At 40.8% G+C, this 21,889-nt stretch overlaps 1 protein-coding gene across 8 annotated transcripts in view; it reads right to left on the bottom strand.

Moving 5' to 3' along the window:
* The window catches only part of LOC124144829 (protein FAM102A-like), a 70,420-nt gene that overhangs the window by 15,915 nt on the left and 32,616 nt on the right, over window positions 1–21,889 (bottom strand). For 4 of the 8 annotated variants that reach the window (XM_046514417.2, XM_046514418.2, XM_046514419.2 and 1 more), the window contains exons 3-5: window positions 5,347–5,537; window positions 2,577–2,731; window positions 1,282–1,441 (exon numbers count right to left, since the gene is read on the bottom strand). In XM_046514417.2, coding sequence (XP_046370373.1) covers window positions 1,282–1,441; window positions 2,577–2,731; window positions 5,347–5,537 — 506 coding nt within the window. The remainder of the gene's footprint in view (window positions 1–1,281; window positions 1,442–2,576; window positions 2,732–5,346; window positions 5,538–21,889) is intronic. The other 4 variants (XM_046514420.2, XM_046514422.2, XM_046514423.2 and 1 more) reach the window with 1 other exon arrangement.

The raw sequence follows: 21,889 nt of genomic DNA, 5'->3' as shown, positions 1-21,889 counted from the left end.
TATACTTGTGTATACAGATGTGTAATTTATTGCAGCTAGTTAAATTTTCCTGTAACGTGATATTTTAAAGAAAAAGGGAGTGTTTCCGCTGGCTTTTGAAACTGCCAGTCCTTGTGGACAGGCAACTCTAAAAATTACCAGTCCCCCTAATTTTTTCAACAAATAAAAAAACGTATGAAAATTATTTGGTTTTAATTCTTTCAACTTCATGTTTAGTGCAAAGATGTCAAACTCTGTAGTAATTTTAACTTAGTTAGATCTATATGTCATTCACACACTCACAATTTTCTCTTTGTTTTTTAATATTTTGAGACGGAGATGCTACAAATGGATATTTAACCTAGAAAGAGACAAGGGGAAACCCTGATGGTAACAGACCAGCTGATGCTGTTCAAAATGTACTTATATGAATACCACCGATTTTTTGTTCAACAACAAAGATTTATAAGTACTTTATTTGCCGGTCCACAGGGACTGGCAGTCACATGAATTACCAGTCCGAGCCTAATTTTACCGATAAAAAACTGGCAATTACTGGTAAACGGGAACACTGAAAATGGTTTATGGATTTGCTGACCCAAGAAATAAGAAATGTGGAACATCTTTATATGCTGCTTAAATTATGAAAGGGATATTTTACCCAAGTAATATGAAATGTGGAACATCTTTATATGCTGTTCAAATTATGAAAGGGATATTTTACCCAAGTAATATGAAATGTGGAACATTTTATATGCTGCCCAAATCATGAAAGGGATATTTTACCCAAGAAATATGAAATGTGGAACATCTTTATATGCTGCTCAAATTATGCTAGGGATATTTTTACACCAGTAATATGAAATGTGGAACATCTTTATCTTCTGGGATATTTTTATCTTTCCGTGACACACAAAACTGATTGTCATAATGTGTCAGGTTTATATTTAAATATAATGACATACCTGATCATCCCAAGCACAATTTGAGTAGCATATTTTAAAAAGGATTATTTCTTATATCCTGCCAAATGCAGACCAACATGTTCACCATCAAAAGATTGGGAACATAAAAAATAGGCTGACGCCACCAACTTGACAAAAATCACACATGTGGCGACTTACAAATATGTTTTTATCACCAAAACCAAAATAATATGTCTGTTATATTTTGATTTGTTTCTCAGTACCCAAGAAGATTGTTCATGAAATGACTTCACTTATTCCTAATTTATCAGCCTTGTTGTATGGGTGCCAGCACTCACAGACTGACAACAGAGAGCGCTACAAGCACACTACGCACCTGACGTGAGTGCTAGAGATCTCGTTGCCGGCGCTCGACTGCCTACTGTGCGTGAGAGAGCCGTACCCTGAACCCCGGGAATGCTGGCTTGCATAACTAGAACTCCGCGAGTGGCCCTTCTCAAACTCCTTCTCGCGAATAAATTCTGGGTCGGATTGATCTGGAAATATATTATTTCTGTGTTAAGAATTACCTGTCATGTCACACATGCCACATATGCATTGGTACAGTTCTTTATTCAAATACAATACATTTTAATTGTTCCAGCAATGATGGTGGCCAAATAAAGAAATATTTGAGTCTGGACCAGACAATCCAGTGATTGATACTATGAGGATGCAACCGTGAGTGAGTGAGTGAGTGAGTGAGTGAGTGAGTGAGTGAGTGAGTGAGTTTTCATCCTGCTTTTAGCAATATTCCATCAATATCACGGGCAGGGGACACCAGAAGTAAGTTTCACACATAGTGCACATAGCTTCCATTATCAAAATTGTATTCACAAAAGTTCCTGCAAACATCTGACATCAATATTAGTGGGTGTAAATGGGATCGTATAAATTGGGGTTATTCTACTGTGAGTAAAGGTTAAAAAAATATAACTAAAAAGATAGACATCAATATGACTAGGGTGGGTATGTTTGGGTAGGTTGCTTGGGTGGGAATGTTTGGGTAGGTTGCTTGGGTGGGTATGTTGTGTGGGTATGTTTGGGTAGGTTGCTTGGGTGGGTATGTTGTGTGGGTATGTTGGGTAGGTTGCTTCAGTGGGTATGTTGTGTGGGTATGTTGCGTGGGTATGTTGTGTGGGTATGTTTGGGTAGGTTGCTTGGGTGGGTATGTTGTGTGGGAATGTTTGGGTAGGTTGCTTGGGTGGGTATGTTGTGTGGGTATGTTGCGTGGGTATGTTGTGTGGGTATGTTTGGGTAGGTTGCTTGGGTGGGTATGTTGTGTGGGAATGTTTGGGTAGGTTGCTTGGGTGGGTATGTTGTGTGGGTATGTTGCGTGGGTACGTTGTGTGGGTATGTTTGGGTAGGTTGCTTGGGTGGGTATGTTTGGGTAGGTTGCTTGGGTGGGTATGTTGTGTGGGTATGTTGGGTAGGTTGCATGGGTGGGTATGTTGTGTGGGTATGTTGTGTGGGTATGTTGGGTAGGTTGCTTCAGTGGGTATGTTGTGTGGGTATGTTGCGTGGGTATGTTGTGTGAGTATGTTGGGTAGGTTGCATGGGTGGGTATGTTGTGTGGGTATGTTTGGGAAGATTGCATGGGTTGTGAGGATTGGATGATTTCAACAAATATACCTCTGGTAATTGTACTGGACTTTTCTTTCCGCGGTAGACTCCCAAAGCCACTGCTGTTGGAGGCCAGGCTGCCCTCGCTGCACTCGTCCCCGAGGCGGCACTCCGCCGACTGTCCCTCCTTGCTCTCCGGCACGTTAAGGCTTTCTTTGATAGGCCTGACAAAGCATTGAAGGCATGAGGGGTGGTTCTGTGTGGCATTGCTTGTTTCTTGTTTCATGCTACAGTCTGCACTATTCCAGCTCTATCCTGGCAGTACGTGAGTTATTCAGTTTGGGCCAGACAAACCAGTCTGCCATGGCCAAAACATGTATTTCATACTTTTGTTCAGTAGAATTCAGTCAACATATGGACTATTATCATAATTATTAGCAAAGCTTACCAGACGAAAATAATGTTTCCAGCTTCAGGCTATGGACTGGTGGCTATAGTTGCCATGGTTGCAGACCGAATCATTTGTTGATATTATGATGTTTGTTTGTTTGTTGATTAACGCCGCACTCAGCAATATTCCAGCTATATGATGGCGGTCTGTAAATAATCGAGTCTGGACCAGACAATACAGTGATTGATGGCGTGAACATCAATCCATGCAATTTGGATTCGGTGACATGCATCATAAACTAAGTCAGCAAGCCTGATCATTCGATTCTGTTAGTCGCCTCTTACGACAAGCATAGTTGCCTTTTACGGCAAGCATGGGTTGCTGAAGATCTATCCTACCCCAGATCTTCATGGGTCTGTTGATATTATGAGCAGCTTGAGCAACGGATTAGGTGAGTGAGTTTGGTTTGACACCAGTTTTAACAGTATGCTTGAGGCTTGCTCCCGTAATATTTGTATCTGGAGATTTATAAGGATAACTCCCAAAAAGCCTAAAATCTTTACCTTAAACATCAGACAAACTGACACTAGTGCTCACTATCTATATCTCTATCATAATAATAGGGAGTTTTCTTGTTAAGCAATGAATTTACTGAAGCAGTCATAAAATATAACACAGCATTCAATATACCACTATCAGGAGTAAAGGTTTGAAGCATGCGTAAAATCATGAACAATTATATGGGGTCGTTTTTCTGCTTCAATTTATTTGACTGTTGTATGTCAGTGCCCTACTCTGCTAGACCACTCATACGTTAGTTCACTAGTCTAAACTAGTCTAAGACTAAATCTGCTAGTCTTGGGACTAGTCTGAATCCACTAATCTGCTAGTCTTGGGACTAGTCTGAATCCCTAATCTGCTAGTCTTTGGACAAGTCTGAATCTACTAATCTGCTAGTCTTCAGACTAGTCTGAATCCCCTAATCTGCTAGTCTTCAGACTAGTATGAAATCCCTAATCTGCTTGTCTTCAGACTAGTCTGAATCCCCTAATCTGCTAGTCTTCAGACTAGTATGAATCCCTTAATCTGCTTGTCTTCAGACTAGTCTGAATCCCCTAATCTGCTAGTATTCAGACTAGTATGAATTCCCTAATCTGCTTGTCTTCAGACTAGTCTGAATCCCCTAATCTGCTAGTCTTCAGACTAGTATGAATCCCTTAATCTGCTTGTCTTTGGACTAGTATGAATCCCCTAATCTGCTTGTCTTTGGACTAGTATGAATCCCCTAATCTGCTTGTCTTTGGACTAGTATGAATCCCCTAATCTGCTAGTCTTCAGACTAGTCTGAATCCCCTAATCTGCTTGTCTTTGGACTAGTATGAATCCCCTAATCTGCTTGTCTTCAGACTAGTCTGAATCCCCTAATCTGCTAGTCTTCAGACTAGTATGAATCCCTTAATCTGCTTGTCTTTGGACTAGTATGAATCCCCTAATCTGCTTGTCTTTGGACTAGTATGAATCCCCTAATCTGCTTGTCTTTGGACTAGTATGAATCCCCTAATCTGCTAGTCTTCAGACTAGTCTGAATCCCCTAATCTGCTTGTCTTTGGACTAGTATGAATCCCCTAATCTGCTTGTCTTTGGACTAGTATGAATCCCCTAATCTGCTGGTCCCAAAACTAGTGTAAATCCAATAATGTGCTACATCCTACAATCTGCTAGACCTGGAACTAGTGTAAATTTAGCAGAATTACCTGTGTGCTCCCATAAAGCTCTATTCCAAAGTTAGTTATACACCAAGCATGGGATTTGCAATTGTACAGGAGTTGAACCTATGCTTATGACAAACACATCCACCATTAGACTACCCACCTCTTCCTTACGTTCAGTGAGTTGGCAAATTGGGGGGAAAATACAGGGGTTTCTCTGGGTTCTTAAATTCAGAGGTATTTTACCAGTGCATTCTCAGCTTTTCATTCTCAGGCTTACAATCATCGAAGTGGGGAGATCCCTTTATTCGTTCTAACTGTATTAACATTAATTGAGAAGGTTTTAATTTAAGTTTGGGAATTTTTAGTGACACTTGCTGCAGATTTGGGATGCATATCGGCCTCTGGATTGGCTTATATAAATCCATGCACACAACTGAACAAATGAACAAGACTATTTAATAAGTCCATTAGAACAAAAGAAAATTGTAACACAAGTGTGTAAAGCATACTATTCATGGTGATTACAGCAAAATATAAGAAAGAAAGTTAAAATCTTACTTTTCAGTACTTTTATAAAAACATATCATGATTGTATGGAGTTAATGTTTAAGAATTTTGAATATAACTTAGATTCTGAAATAGATTTATGGATCCACAAAAATTCTAAATGGATATATTTCAATAAATCGATAGCATGCTGAATATTGTAACATGTACATAGGTAAATATTCCTTACACTTTAAAGACAGGATCGCCGGATATAAGCAGCATCTCGATGGAGACAGTCAGCGTAGAGTTGTCTACCCTGTGCTTGTCATCGTAGCCTTCCAACAGAAAGCGTCGGGTTTGCTGCCCAGACCCCGCAAACTCAGCTAGATTCAGATCCACGAAGCCCAGCTTCTGATGGGATCTGCCGCCTCGGACCTCCTGGAAACAAAGACAACATCATTGTCAAGTTGATAATCAGATACATAGGGGCTATCAAACTCTCAACACTAGGAGACCGCCTCTGTGGTCTAATGGTAGAGCATCCGCCCAGAGAGCGGAAGTTCCGGGGTTCGATGGTACTTGTTGTTACCCTGTCTGGGGCTAGGCATTAAGGGGCTAAAACAAGGACTGGTCGGCTCGGAGTCAGTATACTGTGTCTGAGTGGGGTATTCATGTTAAACTGCGGCATGGTATCTCAGTGTGCTAGCACTTTAAATCGGCATCAGTCCGGACTAGTACAAGCAGCCACACACACACACATACACGCGCATGCACGTCGCTATATAAGTGCAATAATCTTGGACGCGACGTTAAACCCCATTTCACCTCACCTCAACACTAGGCCTTCAGTTTGCTGTGTAGGAGTTAAAAGTATAAAAAGACAAAATGTCCATGTCTTGATTATTTAACAAAATCATTAATAATTTGCATGCTGGAATGAATATATACCACTAAAACATGTTTAGGAACACCATGACAGATCAACTATAGCAATATGAAAGGATTGGGTTAGTCGTATGCTATCAATGCGTGTAAACAATGAAAGGGAGCATTCTTGCTACAACACAATTCTAAGTAAAACATACAATATTCATAGACTGTAATGCTCTTCACAATATATTGTCATCTGTAATACAACCACGCCTATAATGCAACACCCAAAACTAGGGCTGGCTATCGACATAAATCTTAGAGATCGATAATCATTAGCTGAATAATTATCAATTATCGATAAATATCGGAGAAGTAACTTTGAGCAAATATGCGAAAAGCTCAGAGACAAAACATCATATTTCAAGTCACTGTTGAGTGGTGACACATTGTGGACAATTAAGATATAACAAAATCAGTTGCTTGCCATCTTCGGCAATGGTCAAAAACAAGTTTGTTTCGGTAAATCAGTAGGATATTATGAACCAATTTTCATACCGATAATCGTTAATATTTCTTCCCTTCTATGATAACTCCGATTATCGATCATTTTAGGCCAGCCCTACCCAGAACACGTTGGTGCAGACGCATGTATAAACTCGCTCACACACAATGTACAAACCTTTGTAAACGTTTAATTAAAAAATATATGCTTTTTTTCTTCAATGATTTGTCAAAATAGGGGCAATGGGTTGATGTTTAGAGAGACTGACATAATGAACCAAAACAGTTGGGGATCATGAATATTTGGGGGGATATTTTTACGAAAATTGTGTGCTCAGTCTTCACTACAAAAAAATATTTATCAAAATATTCATGATTTTGAATTTTGGCTATGTACATACATTCCATAGAAAACGTCAATCCTGCATCTTTTGCTTCATGCAATCACAACATAAACCAGACCCATTTCACAAAGCGATCTTAGCACTAAGACATGTGTCACTATCATTTTGAAAAACAGACTTCTGACAATCATAACGCTAAGACGGCTTAGTTGGACAAAGCCTGGCCACCTGCCTCCCATATCAATCTCACAAGGGGAGGAAACGGCTGAAAGTTCTTATGACATGTTGGTTCGATTTGCCTGTGCTCTATCTACTGATTCTCGATCAATGCAGGTACGTGATGAGCGTTCATTGTTTTGTTGACCGACGACACAAATCAATGTCCCCTATGGGAAACCCATCGTGTCTTAACATGCTTACACCCTATCTTCACTTTGTACTGTCAATATTCTCATTGCCCACAGAATTTTTTTGCGAATGAATGATAACAAACTGCCGAGATAAAACTTAACTTTATCTATTTCCAAAATAAGATCAATATTTTTACCATGTTTACTTCAAACTGAATTTCTTTCTCACTCAATTACATTAATGAAAGAAAACAAACACAACACTACTGAATGAATTTATGTTATGTAAAACACCCACTGATATTCAAATATTTTCGGCATACAGCATAAGCAGTGAGGGGAAAAAACTAACAGTACTATTTAATCATGTTAGTGACTATTGATATAATAAACAAAACATTATGTTCAGCTCCCTCAGTCAGGCAATTTGAGTAGGAGGGGAAGTTTACAAATATGCATTTGAAAAATTTTAAAATTTGAAATTGTGCACTCAACCAATCTAATAAAAATCAGACCTTAGTTCTCGCTACCGCTCAACAAAGATCTGAAGACATCCCATTACGGGTCACGTCAGAACGACCTTTCATCCGACCAATCAGTGCGTCGCTTACCAGATTATGAAAATGACAGTCGGAATGTGATTTCTAATCATGCAATCTCGTAAAAAAATTAACATGGGGTATTCAGAACGATAGTTACGGGTTTAAAGACTGAATCCTTACAATCTTGACCATTTATTAGCCATTCGAGAATGGTTTTTCTTTTCAGGTTTCTAAATTTGTAATTGAGAATTTGTCAAAATATGTTTCAAAGCGTAATCGCCCAACCCTGGTCCCCCTCTATTCTCCAAAAAGTGCCCCCTCAACAAGCCACATGACAGGGACTGGATGAAATTACCAGTATACCCGTCAACTGTTATATGCTTTTCAAACGATATGTATTTCAATACTTTCTTTGGCATGTTCTGTTATATCATGTTACATTGGGTAAAAAATATATAATACGTTTGGTTATCATTTGTATCGTTTAACCTTACAATCTACACAGAAATTCATTCACAAATAATGTTCCCCTTCGATATTGATTGGCAAAATGGCAACAACTGACCATGCTGAGTAATATTCACCTTAGTTTGAAAAATCAGTGTCAATCACTGTTAAACACTTTACATTGTTGCTAACATACCTATATCAGAGCCCTACAGATCACCACTTAGTTGATCATGCTGATATGACGTGTATCTGTCTACCACTGCAATCTGTCTGTGAATCATCGATGACATATATCTAAACTGCTAGAACACCATAATGGCTGTTCAGTTGAGCAAGTAAATCAATTATGATGAAGAGCTCATCTTACCCCCACAAACAGCTTTGTGTAAATCCATAAACATTGATAAGGTCTTAGTATTAACACTGTGTGGAAGATGGCCTTGACAAAGCTACCTCCCTGAAGACTATTTATCTGCGGCTCATGATATGACTGACACAACACATGACCACAGCTGCATCACGTGTATGGTCCACAGGGAATCTCCACAGTTAGCCATACATGAATTGGATCACATTATTATGTTTAGTGTTTAATCATGTTTGCACCAGACAACAGCGTTAGAAATTGGCACTAGTCCTGTAGTCCCTGCCAAACTGCCCAATAGTTAAGGTATCATAAGGACTATTAGAAATTTGCCATTATAAGGACTAGTGGACAAAATATGATAGTTTCTACCCCTGGACAAGCCAGTCATTGACGTTATAATCAATATCCTATACCACCATGATGATGACCCATCATCAAACAAGACCATCTGATCATGGGTGTGTGAGAAAGTGGTTTCGAGGCATACTGGGCTGGAACCTGGGAACCTCTTCTGCCCTAGAATCCCCACAGGGAGACAAGCATTGGGTACTGGGGACCTCTTCTGCCCTAGAATCCCCACAGGGAGACAAGCATTTGGTACTGGGGACCTCTTCTGCCCTGGAATCCCCACAGGGAGACAATCATTGGGTACTGGGGACCTCTTCTGCCCTAGAATCCCCACAGGGAGAAATTCATTGGGTACTGGGGACCTACTCTGCCTTCAGCTGTTCGGAATCCCCAGTGGGACACAAGCACAGAGCAGTTGGGACCCTTTCTGCAGCCCCAGGAGGACACACGCATGGGGTGTTGGAACCAATTCCCAAGTGGATGTCAACAGTAAGAACACATCCTGGAAGGACTTCCCTGACTTACAATGTGCCTACACCATACTGCAAGAACACCCGACAATTATGTGCATTGCTGTGACAGATGAAATGTCCTCTACTTCTGACACCAACTGGTACAATACAGGAAAGAATTTATGGATGTCAACTTCTTAATTATGAGGAACACAACGTTTCAAATTGCTTACTCCTTCATCAGGTGAACGATGGTGTAAGCCTCAATACTCCTAAACGTTGTGTTCCTCATAATAAAGAAGTTGACATCCATACACTCTGTCTCTCATGTGTATCACTTCTAAATGCCATTCAAAGACTTGATAATACATACCGTGGGAAACATGCTAAGAGGTCATGTGACCCATTTTATTATTTCTGTAAACAGTTCAACTTCCCTCCTAAATAAGTTCCTTCATTAGGCTATAGCGGAAACACTGCACTTAATCCCCCTGCAATGTTCTACACAGAGCAAACCAAGTATGGCTGTATAGATTGTATGTCAATGAGGTAATTGTATCCTGCAAGGTTCACAGGCAGAACACTGAGACCCAAGTGTGAAGGCTTTGTGTTCGAAAGAAGGTGTTGATCTGATAACATGAACAAGTCCTGAAACAAAGTCAAACATTCGCAAGGACTAGTGACTGTGTTTAGACTGTTAGTCTCAACCTTAGGATATGTCATGGAGCCCTTGACATTCATTCTTGTCAGCAAGGTCTGCATGGTATTACCTGTATACAGGTATTTTGTAAATAAATGAATTTCTTCAGGCATGTAGCAGGTGCTTGTTCTTCAAAGTTATCCTAGTGCTACAGTCATTGCTAACAGAGTGTGTTAGTATTACAAGCATCACAGCGACTGACCCACCGTCACACCGCTAGGATTGGACAAAGCCTATTGTAAACATGGGTTTGGCAGAGGGTGAACAAAATGTCTGGCACTTTGTTGAATGTTGCGGCATTTAACAGTCAGTGTGAGAGCTGCTTGTGAAACACGCCTCTTGGGCCTCATACATGACACTCACACAGGACAAGGGAAAGACCTGTTTTACAGTGCAATCAGCAATCTTACAACTCTATCATTGCAGTCTGCAGTCACTGCTGAACACTGGCAGCCAGGAATCTTGCCATAACTTGCTTGATCAATTGGGTACCATAGTTCCGCAGCATTGTAGAGTTTTAGGTACAATATTGTTACATGTCTTTACAAGTCAATAACAAAGAGACTCCACTGTTCTGGAAATAGCTTCCCTGAACATGCTGAAGGAAATACTTGCTCAGAGATTATGAGAGAACACTTTAAAAATTGTAGGCGTAGCAGTTATTGAAATAGAATCTTAACAACGATGTCTTGTTGCGCTGTTCTCTTTGATCTGCCCACACGTCAGTCAGGGTCAGAGGAGGTCACTTCACATCACTCAGCTCATCACAGGGGCAATAACAACGTCTGTACCTATTGCTAAAGCTTCGTCTTAACTAATTAGACCCATTTCCTTACTCATAATTAACATTCTGTCGACAGGAACGGTTTCCGCATACAAGTGGGCAGTGAGGTTACCCAGCGGCTAAAGTGTTTGCTCATCACGCTCAAGGCACCAGTTCTATTCCCAACATGGACACAATGTGTGAAGCCTACTTCTGGTGTCTCACTCACTCACTCCAACACTCACTCACTCACTCCAACACTCACTCACTCACTCTCACTCCAACACTCACTCACTCAGTCCAACACTCACTCACTCCAACACTCACTCACTCAGTCCAACACTCAATCCAACACTCACTCACTCACTCCAACACTCACTCCAACACTCAATCACTCACTCCAACACTCACTCCAACACTTACTCACTCAGTCCAACACTCACTCACTCACTCCAACGCTCACTCACTCCAACACTCACTCCAACACTCACTCACTCAGTCCAACACTCACTCACTCAGGCCAACACTCAATCACTCACTCCAACGCTCACTCAGTCCAACACTCACTCAGGCCAACACTCAATCACTCACTCCAACGCTCACTCACTCCAATGCTCACTCACTCCAACACTCACTCTATCCAACACCCACCTCAATACTCACTCCAACATTTACTCACTCCAACGCTCACTCACTCCAACACTCTCACTCATTCCAACACACACTCACTCCAATACCACTCACTCACTCCAACACTCACTCACTCCAACACTCACTCACTCCAACACTCACTCCAACACTCACCTCAATACTCACTCCAACACTTACTCACTCCAACACTCACTACAACACTCACTCACTCCAACACTCACTCACTCCAACACTCACTCACTCCAAAACCACTCACTCCAACACTGTCTGTGACATTATAGTACACATCTGGATATCCTGCCTGTAAATTCCAAGCATGCTTTTTAGAGAACAATGTTTAATAATCATGGAGACCCTTGAAGATCCGTGTTAGAATAGGTTTTCAGCAACCTATGCTTCGTGTAAGAGGTGAGTATGCTTGTTGTAAGAGGCTACTAAAGGGGTGGTCAGGCTCGCTGACTTGGTTGATGCATGTCATTGTATTCCAATTGTGTGGATCGATGCTCATGGTGTCAATCACTGGATTGTTTGGTCCAGACTCGATTATTTTTAGACCGCCGTCATACAGCTGGAATATTGTTGAGTGCGGCGTTAAACAAAAACAGACAATAATAATCGTGGTGGTCGACTCTTTGGGGTGATGAGTGAGTGAGTGAGTTGGGTTTAACGCCGTTTTTAACCCTCATGGTGCCTGGACGTCAGTCAGCCTGCAAACCCCTCAGTGCCGCACTGTGCTGACGTCGCGGTTACAAAAACGTATACATTGTATCAAAAGTGTTGCAACGTCTTTATTTCTTCACACAATGTAACCAAATTGTATAACATGCAACTCGAGTTGATTGTCTTTCCAACAGTATCTAAAGTCACCAAATCCAAAAGATCTATGCACTGCCCATCCATCGATAAAAGTGCTGGTATTATAAGTTTCCTACGTTTCCACATTAATCGTAATATGGACGCACCCGAATACAGCAAGCAAGGTCAAGTAAGCGCCCTTGTTTGAAATCTAAATGACCAATAATTCATATCATTGGCAAGTACATGTCCTAACAGTGATAGACATATGATATTTATGTTGAAGTACACATTCACTGAAAATTTTCCGTGAGTTATATTTACCAATAAAAAATCCCGATGAAATTGTGCGTGTTTTTGACGTCAAAACAAAATTGACGGAAGTGGTCGTGATTAATTCATACGCAGACTGTTTCAACGATTATGTCACAAAACGAATGACAGTTTGGAATGTATATCTTGAAGAAATCCCGGTTTCGTCCATGTATGTTTCAATGACCGTGCTCTTTTATTAGTGATAAAAACAACTTCGGGTTAATTGACATCGTACATTTTCAAAGGACAAAATGTGAAAGATCGCTAAACAGCCCTAACAATACTCAAATTGATATCGCTCAATATCGGGCATCATTATTATTTCTTAATAATTAACAAGATTATACTAACGTAATACCACCCAAAAGTAAGTATACATGTAGATTCAATCAAAATTGTTGAAACGTTTTCATGGGCAGCAAATCTATTCAACAAACCTATTTTCGATCACTCGCAACTCGGGCGCGTTATGTCATTGTTTCACTATGACCACCAGAAAACATACATCTTCGTATCAGGTCGTATTTCGCACTTGGCTGCCTAACTTTGACCTTTGCTCAAAATATACTTGTATTGCCATTCCATGAAATACCACTTTTTCTTTCATTTATTCATTTGATTTATAAATACGACTTTAGAAGTGTATTTACACCTAGCTAGGTATATACATGTACATTTAAGGACATACGTGATAGTTTATTTCCACTAGTTTCCCATTCCATCCCATTCTACTAAAGGAAAAGTTTGAAATAGATAATGATCGTAGGCCAATGAAAGTAATGGAATTATTTGTCATAAAAGGAAAAATATATTCTTGGTATTGAACTTCGAAAATTTAACCAGCAAAATCTTTAATCATGTTAATAAAAATGGTTTATTATGTCTTTCCTTTTTTTCTTAATTTTGGCCTAGCTAAACAACAGCTTGGAGGGAAGATATACAAATTAAAATGTTGAAAAAAACCCACAAGATTAATGGATTGATTTTGCTCTTAGACAAATATTTATTTAAAAAGAAAATCTATTTCATACCTAGGATACAAAACAAAGTCCCAGGTAGAATCTAATAACTACTATGTCACTGGTCGAAGTATTTGGTAATTTAGATAATGCAGAGTGAAAAAAGACATAAATATAACTATATAAAACATCAAAACGAAGTCACATTTACACTAAAAACTTTTTGTCTTTCAGAAATTGATTATCTATATATTGTGAGAAATTCTAATTACTTTTACTGTTTATGTTATAAATTGAACCATTCAAGATTCCAATAGATGAAGCTAAAATATTAAAAATCTAGGTGGTTTAATATTGGATCCATTTTGACAGCTTTCTCACTGTACTCAACTAAATGCATATTACTTTTTGGGAATATCAAGCCTTCAAACAGATATGAAAAGCACATCAACATACCAAAATTAGAAAACTGCGCCAAATATTCTAACACTGTTAGTCAAATGATAAGTGGTCTCATTCACTCGTTGGTCGCCGTAGACATTTTCCAATCGTGATGTACGAGACATGCTTTCTAGTTCAGTCAAAGAGAATATTGTTATTTGGAAAATGAAACCACGTGTATCCATTATACTACCACAACATTAGATCATCCACGTGACAACACGCGAGGTCAAATCACGCGCACCTGTCCAGACGACAAATTCACAGCGGCGGGAAATCACCGACCGTCTATTAGCCTATTTGAATAAAATTGCAGATTGTAACGAAATAAAATTAATTGTACTCATTGCTGACATTTCAGATGACATATCAAATAAGAGTTCAAGACTTGCAATAGATTATCATAAGTTAATCGAGAGTACAGTGTACATAAATAATTTGTAAATCTAATATTAATTTTTGATCTAATATCCATGGCAGAATGTTTGAAAACGAGCTATGATATATTCCATTTTCTGAAGAGACTAGTAATGTGTATTTGATGATATAAATGCATACACAATTGGTTATCAATTATCTTCTACAATCACAGCATGTACCATGTACATTAGACTCATGGAAAATACTATTTCAGCAAACCAATCACAGCGCCACTATCACAGTTTCAATGAAAGGAAAAACAAATCGAAATCGAACTTAACAGCACACCGTATCCATAAGCGGTTAATCCAAATACAAAAAGGTATTGATGTCATCATTGTAGAAGTTATGTTGATGTTTTCAGTAGTTGCATTATGTTTGTATCGCGTGTACCATCGACAGAAACGGGGGCCGAGCTACCACATGTTGAACCGACCTTGACCCAATTTGTTTACAATATGGCGTCGACTCACGTTAGATGTCGCTATGGCCACACTTTTGAAATCTCCACTTGCGACAAAATGTGAAACAATTAGGGCAAGTCACTCACACGGTCAGGTAGTTTGAGCAATCACACATGACTCTTAGTCATTTCATATTAAAAAAGTAGCAGTTACTTGTCTGAACGGGCGAGTATGTAGGACAACCGGTAAACAAGAAATCGCGGCACAGATATGATGCGAACGTGCCCTGTCGATCACTTCGGACTTGGCCATTCAATGTTTTGGTTTTGATCATGCACCTCCTGCCCATAAATATACACTATCCCAACTTAATATTAACGATTATAGCTATCTTTCCATATCTTTGATTTGTATATTTTCTGTAAATCAGCATCATAAACAAAAAGACAATCTGCACTGTCGGTTGGTATGTAGCGCCGTGCTAAATCGCCATGACACACAGTCGATAAACATATGCAATACTTGAACAAAAAACTTCCGTGGCCGACTAAACGTTTGTACTCTTACGTCAATAACTGTACAGAAGCGACTAGTAAACCTTTCTGACCAGTCCGATCAGATTATTTTTTTTTCAAATTGGCTGTCTGATATAATAATAGTTACGTGTATGTGACATAGGTGTATGATAAAAAAAATGCCTTCATTCGCAATGGCAGAAAAAGATCGAGAAGCGCGGTAACCACATTACTAATCTCGCCATATTTCGCAATCCGTAGCACTGCATAAAATATGAGTTACATGATATTAACGTTGAGATGATTAGGGTGATGATGGTTATAAATTCATTCAATGAACGTCATAAATGTAATGGAAATATACACTGTCGTTTTCTCATGTGTACCGACCATTCCGCCATTACCGAGAGTCGATAAAAATATACAAAACGTGTAATAAACTTGTTCATAAAGGAGTGAACAGAGTTGTATTTACGTGAATAAGTATACAGTTGGGAAAAATATGTCTTTCTGACCACTCAGGTCATATTTTTTCTTATGAACAAGGATTTTGTCTAAATATATTTACGTGTATGTGACATGGGTGCATAATCAAAATTCGCCGTCATTCGCTTGGTGTTCAAACATGGCAGAAAAAGGCGAAGAAGAGCAGTAGCCATTTTTAAAAATCTCGCCATATTACGCAATCCGTAGCATTGTATAAAGTATGAGTTACACGATGTTAAAGCTAAGATGATTGGGGTGATGATGGTTATAGTTTTGACTTTGCGCACTCAGTGTTTGATATCAAAATTCACAGTTTAAAAAGGGCATTTTCTCGGGACCATATATGGTCCCCTGGCACTATGCGGGTGTGAAAAGTGAGGGACCATATATGGTCCCGTGGCACCAAGAGGGTTAACAGTATTCCAGTTATATCACGGTGTGTCAGCTTAATGTGGGAGGAAAGCCCAAAGTGATGCAGGTCTCAGACGTTTACCACTTCGGTGAAATCCACAATCATAGGTTTCTGGCGTGCCCAAGGGACGCAACTCTACTTAGCAAATCGCAGGGCCTTAGATGACTGGGCCACCCATGCCCCCTTGGGGTGATGAGCAAATGTTTGAACCACTAGGCTACCCCAACCCCAGCCCACACTGCCCACTAACTGCTGGTATATGACTAGCAGGTATAAGCTAGTGTACACTGAAACATACAGAGTTCAATGTTGCAGTTTGTGGAGGCCCAGCAGTGTGATCAGTAACCTGCATTGTTTCTACAACAGCACACCTGTCAGACTACCTGCTGGAAAACTACAGGACTCTCAGAAACTACACTCACAAAATATCCTCACTGCTTCCTCATGCAAGCTTGGCTCTTCTCACACACACTTGTATTTAAATATGTTTTAGAGCTATTAATCAATTCCTTCTACAACTAAGAATGCAATTGTGAAAGAATTTTGAAAAGCTTTTTTTTTTTTTGCATACTATATAGACTGTCAAAGCATATCACTTTTTGTTGTGTCAGCAATCTGCACAAAGGCATATTCCATATTTTGAAAAGGTATGCAGGCTTCACATATAAAATGCACTATTAATAATAATCAAGTCTGCAACAGTGGCGCCATTTTGATTCTTTTGAAATCTATACAATATCACAATCTGTGAGTCATGTTACATTTGAATTCAAAATCACAAAGGACACACCCAAGAACACTGAAGAGGAGCAGCTGCCTATACAGTCACAGGAGGCTGGGAAGGAGGGGGCGGTAGCACTGCTGTTTGTCAGCTGACCTCCCCTCCCCTCCTCACACCCAAACCAGACCACCAGATCAGTGCAAGCTGCTTGCTGTGACAAGTACACTGTAGCCACTGAATACCTCAGTTTTGTGGTGTCAGCTACCATGTTACCATGATATTTTGGCAGATATTGAGATCTATTTTTATTCAGTTTGCTGTTGACTGAGACCAACTGTAACTAAAATTGGCTGATAAAGAGACTGTGCATATGTTGCTGTGCCTTAGGCCTGCTCTCATGTACACTTGATTTTATGAGTGAGTAGTGTTTTAAGCCACAGTCAAATCATCTCAGATACAGCAGGCAGACCAGTGGTTGATAACACAGCAGGGATTGACATGAACCAGGTCACACACTGTAACCAACCAATCCTCTAGGTCACACACTATAACCAACCAATCCTCCAGGTAACACACTGTAACCAACCAATTATCCAGGTCACACATTGTAACCAACCAATCCTCTAGGTCACACATTGTAACCAACCAATCATCTAGGTCACACACTGTAATCAACCAATTCTCCACATCACACAGTGTAATCAACCAATCCTCCAGGTCACACATTGTAAGCAACCAACCCTCTAGGTCACACACATTGAAACCAACCAATCCTCCAGGTCACACACTGTCACCAACCAATCCTCCAGGTCACACACTGGAACAAACCAATCCTCCAGGTCACACATTGTAACCAACCAATCCTCTAGGTCACACACATTGAAACCAACCAATCCTCCAGGTCACACACTGTAATCAACCAATCCTCTACGTCAAGCACATTGTAACCAACCAATCCTCTACGTCATGCACATTGTAACCAACCAATTCTCCAGGTTACACATTGTAACCAACCAATCCAAGACATGGTGACCTATTCTACCCTAGAATACCCACAGGGAGACAAGTACGGACTCAGGGCCTATTGTGGGGAATATCTGCATAAAAATCATGACAGTACGACAGTTAAAAAGAGACACCAATTTAAGGTTCTCAGGACCTATTCTGGGGAATTTATGCCCTAAAAATACCTATGTAGGAAACAGTGAAGATTTGAATAACCAAACAATTCCACTTTAAACACTAAACATGACTACACGGTGCATCAAGAGGTTAACCTGCCTCTGTATCCATTTGCCATCTGTATAAGACTGCAGGCAGTAGAAACAATCCCATCTAAAGATTCAAAACTTTTCAAGTCCCCACAAGGAATGTACATGTATATGTTACAAAATCCCATAAATTTGACCTTCTGTCATGTTATTGTCCCCAGATAAGTAGGTGTCTGGGCAGTGTCAGCTGATAGGTGATAGATGGTGTGGAAACATCCTCGGAATCTCCATCTCTATTGTCACCATGTCAGCAGGGGATGCGTATTGTGTGGGACAGGCCTCACTGTCTGCATGACCTTGAACCTCACAGCCAGGGTGGTGAGTCAGGACATGAGTATTGAATACTTTCCATAGGTAGGATTGGCTCTGAATTAAAAATATTATGAGTTTTTCTTTTTGTTTAATTGTCTTTAATATATTACAGAAAGGAGACCCAAGATTCTCTTCCTCTTATAGTCTTGCCAAAGAACTGACGACTTGCTTGGTAGGTTTTACGGATTCTTTTTTCAGCGGCTGTATGAGAGACTATTGCTAAACTTAGCTTCCCATAAGCTCAAGCCTGTAGTAATGGACACAGTGCAACAGACATTCAGACACGGCCAGATACAATTTATTTTGCAACAAGACAGGAAAGTTGAATGTAATGCAGACTGACACTGACAGGCCAAGAATCTGAGGTACCACAGGCTCAAACTCACAAGTATCAGATCCTGGTGAAAACAAGCGATGCAACTCTCTACAGCTGGTTGCACTACAAAGACCAGTGACCAGCAGATCCTGGTGACAACTGGCAATGCAACTCTCAACAGTTGGTTGCACTAGGGACCAATGACCAGCAGATGCTTGTGACTAGTGATTCAACTGTCCACAGTTGGTTGCACTAGAGACCAGTGACCAGCAGACCCTGGTGACAACTGACGATGCAACTCTCTACAGCTGGTTGCACTACAAAGACCAGTGACCAGCAGATCCTGGTGACAACTGGCGATGCAACTCTCTACAGCTGGTTGCACTACAAAGACCAGTGACCAGCTCCTGGTGACAACTGGCGATGCAACTCTCCACAGCTGGTTGCACTACAAAGACCAGTGACCAGCAGATCCTGGTGACAACTGGCGATGCAACTCTCCACAGCTGGTTGCACTAGAGACCAGTGACCAGCAGATCCTGGTGACAACTGACGATGCAACTCGCCACAGCTGGTTGCACTACAAAGACCAGCGACCAGCTCCTGGTGACAACTGGCGATGCAACTCTCTACAGTTGGTTGCACTAGGGACCAATGACCAGCAGATGCTTGTGACTAGTGATTCAACTGTCCACAGTTGGTTGCACTAGAGACCAGTGACCAGCAGATCCTGGTGACAACTGGCAATGCAACTCTCTACAGCTGGTTGAACTACAAAGACCAGTGACCAGCAGATCCGGGTGACAACTGGCGATGCAACTCTCCACAGCTGGTTGCACTACAAAGACCAGTGACCAGCAGATCCTGGTGACAACTGGCCATGCAACTCTCCACAGCTGGTTGCACTACAAAGACCAGTGACCAGCTCCTGGTGACAACTGGCGATGCAACTCTCTACAGTTGGCTGCACTAGGGACCAATGACCAGCAGATGCTTGTGACTAGTGATTCAACTGTCCACAGTTGGTTGCACTAGAGACCAGTGACCAGCAGATCCTGGTGACAACTGGCGATGCAACTCTCTACAGCTGGTTGCACTACAAAGACCAGTGACCAGCAGATCCTGGTGACCACTGGCGATGCAACTCTCTACAGTTGGTTGCACTAGGGACCAATGACCAGCAGATGCTTGTGACTAGTGATTCAACTGTCCACAGTTGGTTGCACTAGAGACCAGTGACCAGCAGATCCTGGTGACAACTGGCAATGCAACTCTCTACAGCTGGTTGAACTACAAAGACCAGTGACCAGCAGATCCTGGTGACAACTGGCAATGCAACTCTCTACAGCTGGTTGCACTACAAAGACCAGCGACCAGCTCCTGGTGACAACTGGCGATGCAACTCTCCACAGCTGGTTGCACTAGAGACCAGTGACCAGCAGATCCTGGTGACAACTGGCGATGAAACTCTCCACAGCTGGTTGCACTACAAAGACCAGTGACCAGCAGATCCTGGTGACAACTGACGATGCAACTCTCTACAGCTGGTTGCACTACAAAGACCAGCGACCAGCTCCTGGTGACAACTGGCGATGCAACTCTCCACAGCTGGTTGCACTAGAGACCAGTGACCAGCAGATCCTGGTGACAACTGGCGATGAAACTCTCCACAGCTGGTTGCACTACAAAGACCAGTGACCAGCAGATCCTGGTGACAACTGACGATGCAACTCTCTACAGCTGGTTGCACTACAAAGACCAGCGACCAGCTCCTGGTGACAACTGGCGATGCAACTCTCCACAGCTGGTTGCACTAGAGACCAGTGACCAGCAGATCCTGGTGACAACTGGCGATGAAACTCTCCACAGCTGGTTGCACTACAAAGACCAGCGACCAGCTCCTGGTGACAACTGGCGATGCAACTCTCCACAGCTGGTTGCACTAGAGACCAGTGACCAGCAGATGCTGGTGACAACTGGCGATGAAACTCTCCACAGCTGGTTGCACTAGAGACCAGCGACAAGCGAACACCCATTCATAGAGAGGAATTGTCCAGTAGCCATAGTAACAAACGTCTACAAACATGGTTAGGCCTTATATTTTTTAGGTGGTTCACACATGTCACAAGACCAACAAACAAAAAAACTGAAATTAGCAAAAATACATAAAAGGACTTTTAATGAAAAAAAATTGGTTGGCCATTAGCATGATTAGGTGAAAAAGATTTTATTACCATTGTTTTTCATGATTGGTGAATAATATTCATAAAAGTCTTTACTCCCACATAAAAACACACGATCAATTACATTCAGTATCCTTTTGCAGTCATACGTCCATGATAGTGTAACCTATAAGTTGTTTTTTTCAATTAGTTTGTTTGTTGTTTAACGGTGCACTTAGCAATATTCCAGCTATATGAAGGCTGTCTGTAAATAATCGAGTTTGGACCAGACAATACTATGATTGACAAGATGAGTCATTCATTTGTAGCAGGACTAACCTCGAAGAAGAATTTTTTTTAAATAATGATTTGATCACCTACATTGAAATTTAGGTCAAACAATTTGTAAGCCAACTAATAAACAATTAAAGGCCTTACATTTCCCGAGCAAAAGTTGCACACAGTTGTTATAAATTAATTGCTATACAAGAAGATCCTGTCAAGTATTTGATAGTACTCCATGTGCAAAATGGCAAAAAATTCTCACGACCCTACATCCAAACTGTTTTCTCAATGGCCTACAGTATTGATTGCATGAATGAGTTTGAATAGGCTGTATTTAAATGACTAAGCCTTACCAAGACATTTATTGAAAAAATATGTGTGCTTAACCAGTTCCCAGAATATGTAGTGTGAATGAAACCCATGCATGTAAATATTTGGGCTTGTTATTCCTCTCCACATACTCCTACACTCAGCCACTTTAAGTTGTGGCACTGGGGCCACTAGCCTTGCTCCAAGTCTGTACTGAATGATAAGTTCATGGATGTATAGCCATTATATCCTTATAATAGGTAAGGACACCAGTCTTTTATAGGGACAGCTTGTTTTTATTATTTCTATAATCTAGGAATTATGAT

The sequence above is a fragment of the Haliotis rufescens genome, unplaced genomic scaffold (assembly GCF_023055435.1).
Source record: "Haliotis rufescens isolate VD_foot unplaced genomic scaffold, xgHalRufe1.0.p SCAF_8, whole genome shotgun sequence".
Classification (NCBI taxonomy): Eukaryota; Metazoa; Mollusca; class Gastropoda; order Lepetellida; family Haliotidae; genus Haliotis; species Haliotis rufescens.
Note: the sequence above shows the minus strand (reverse complement) of the source record. Positions and strands in the feature narration are given on the sequence as shown.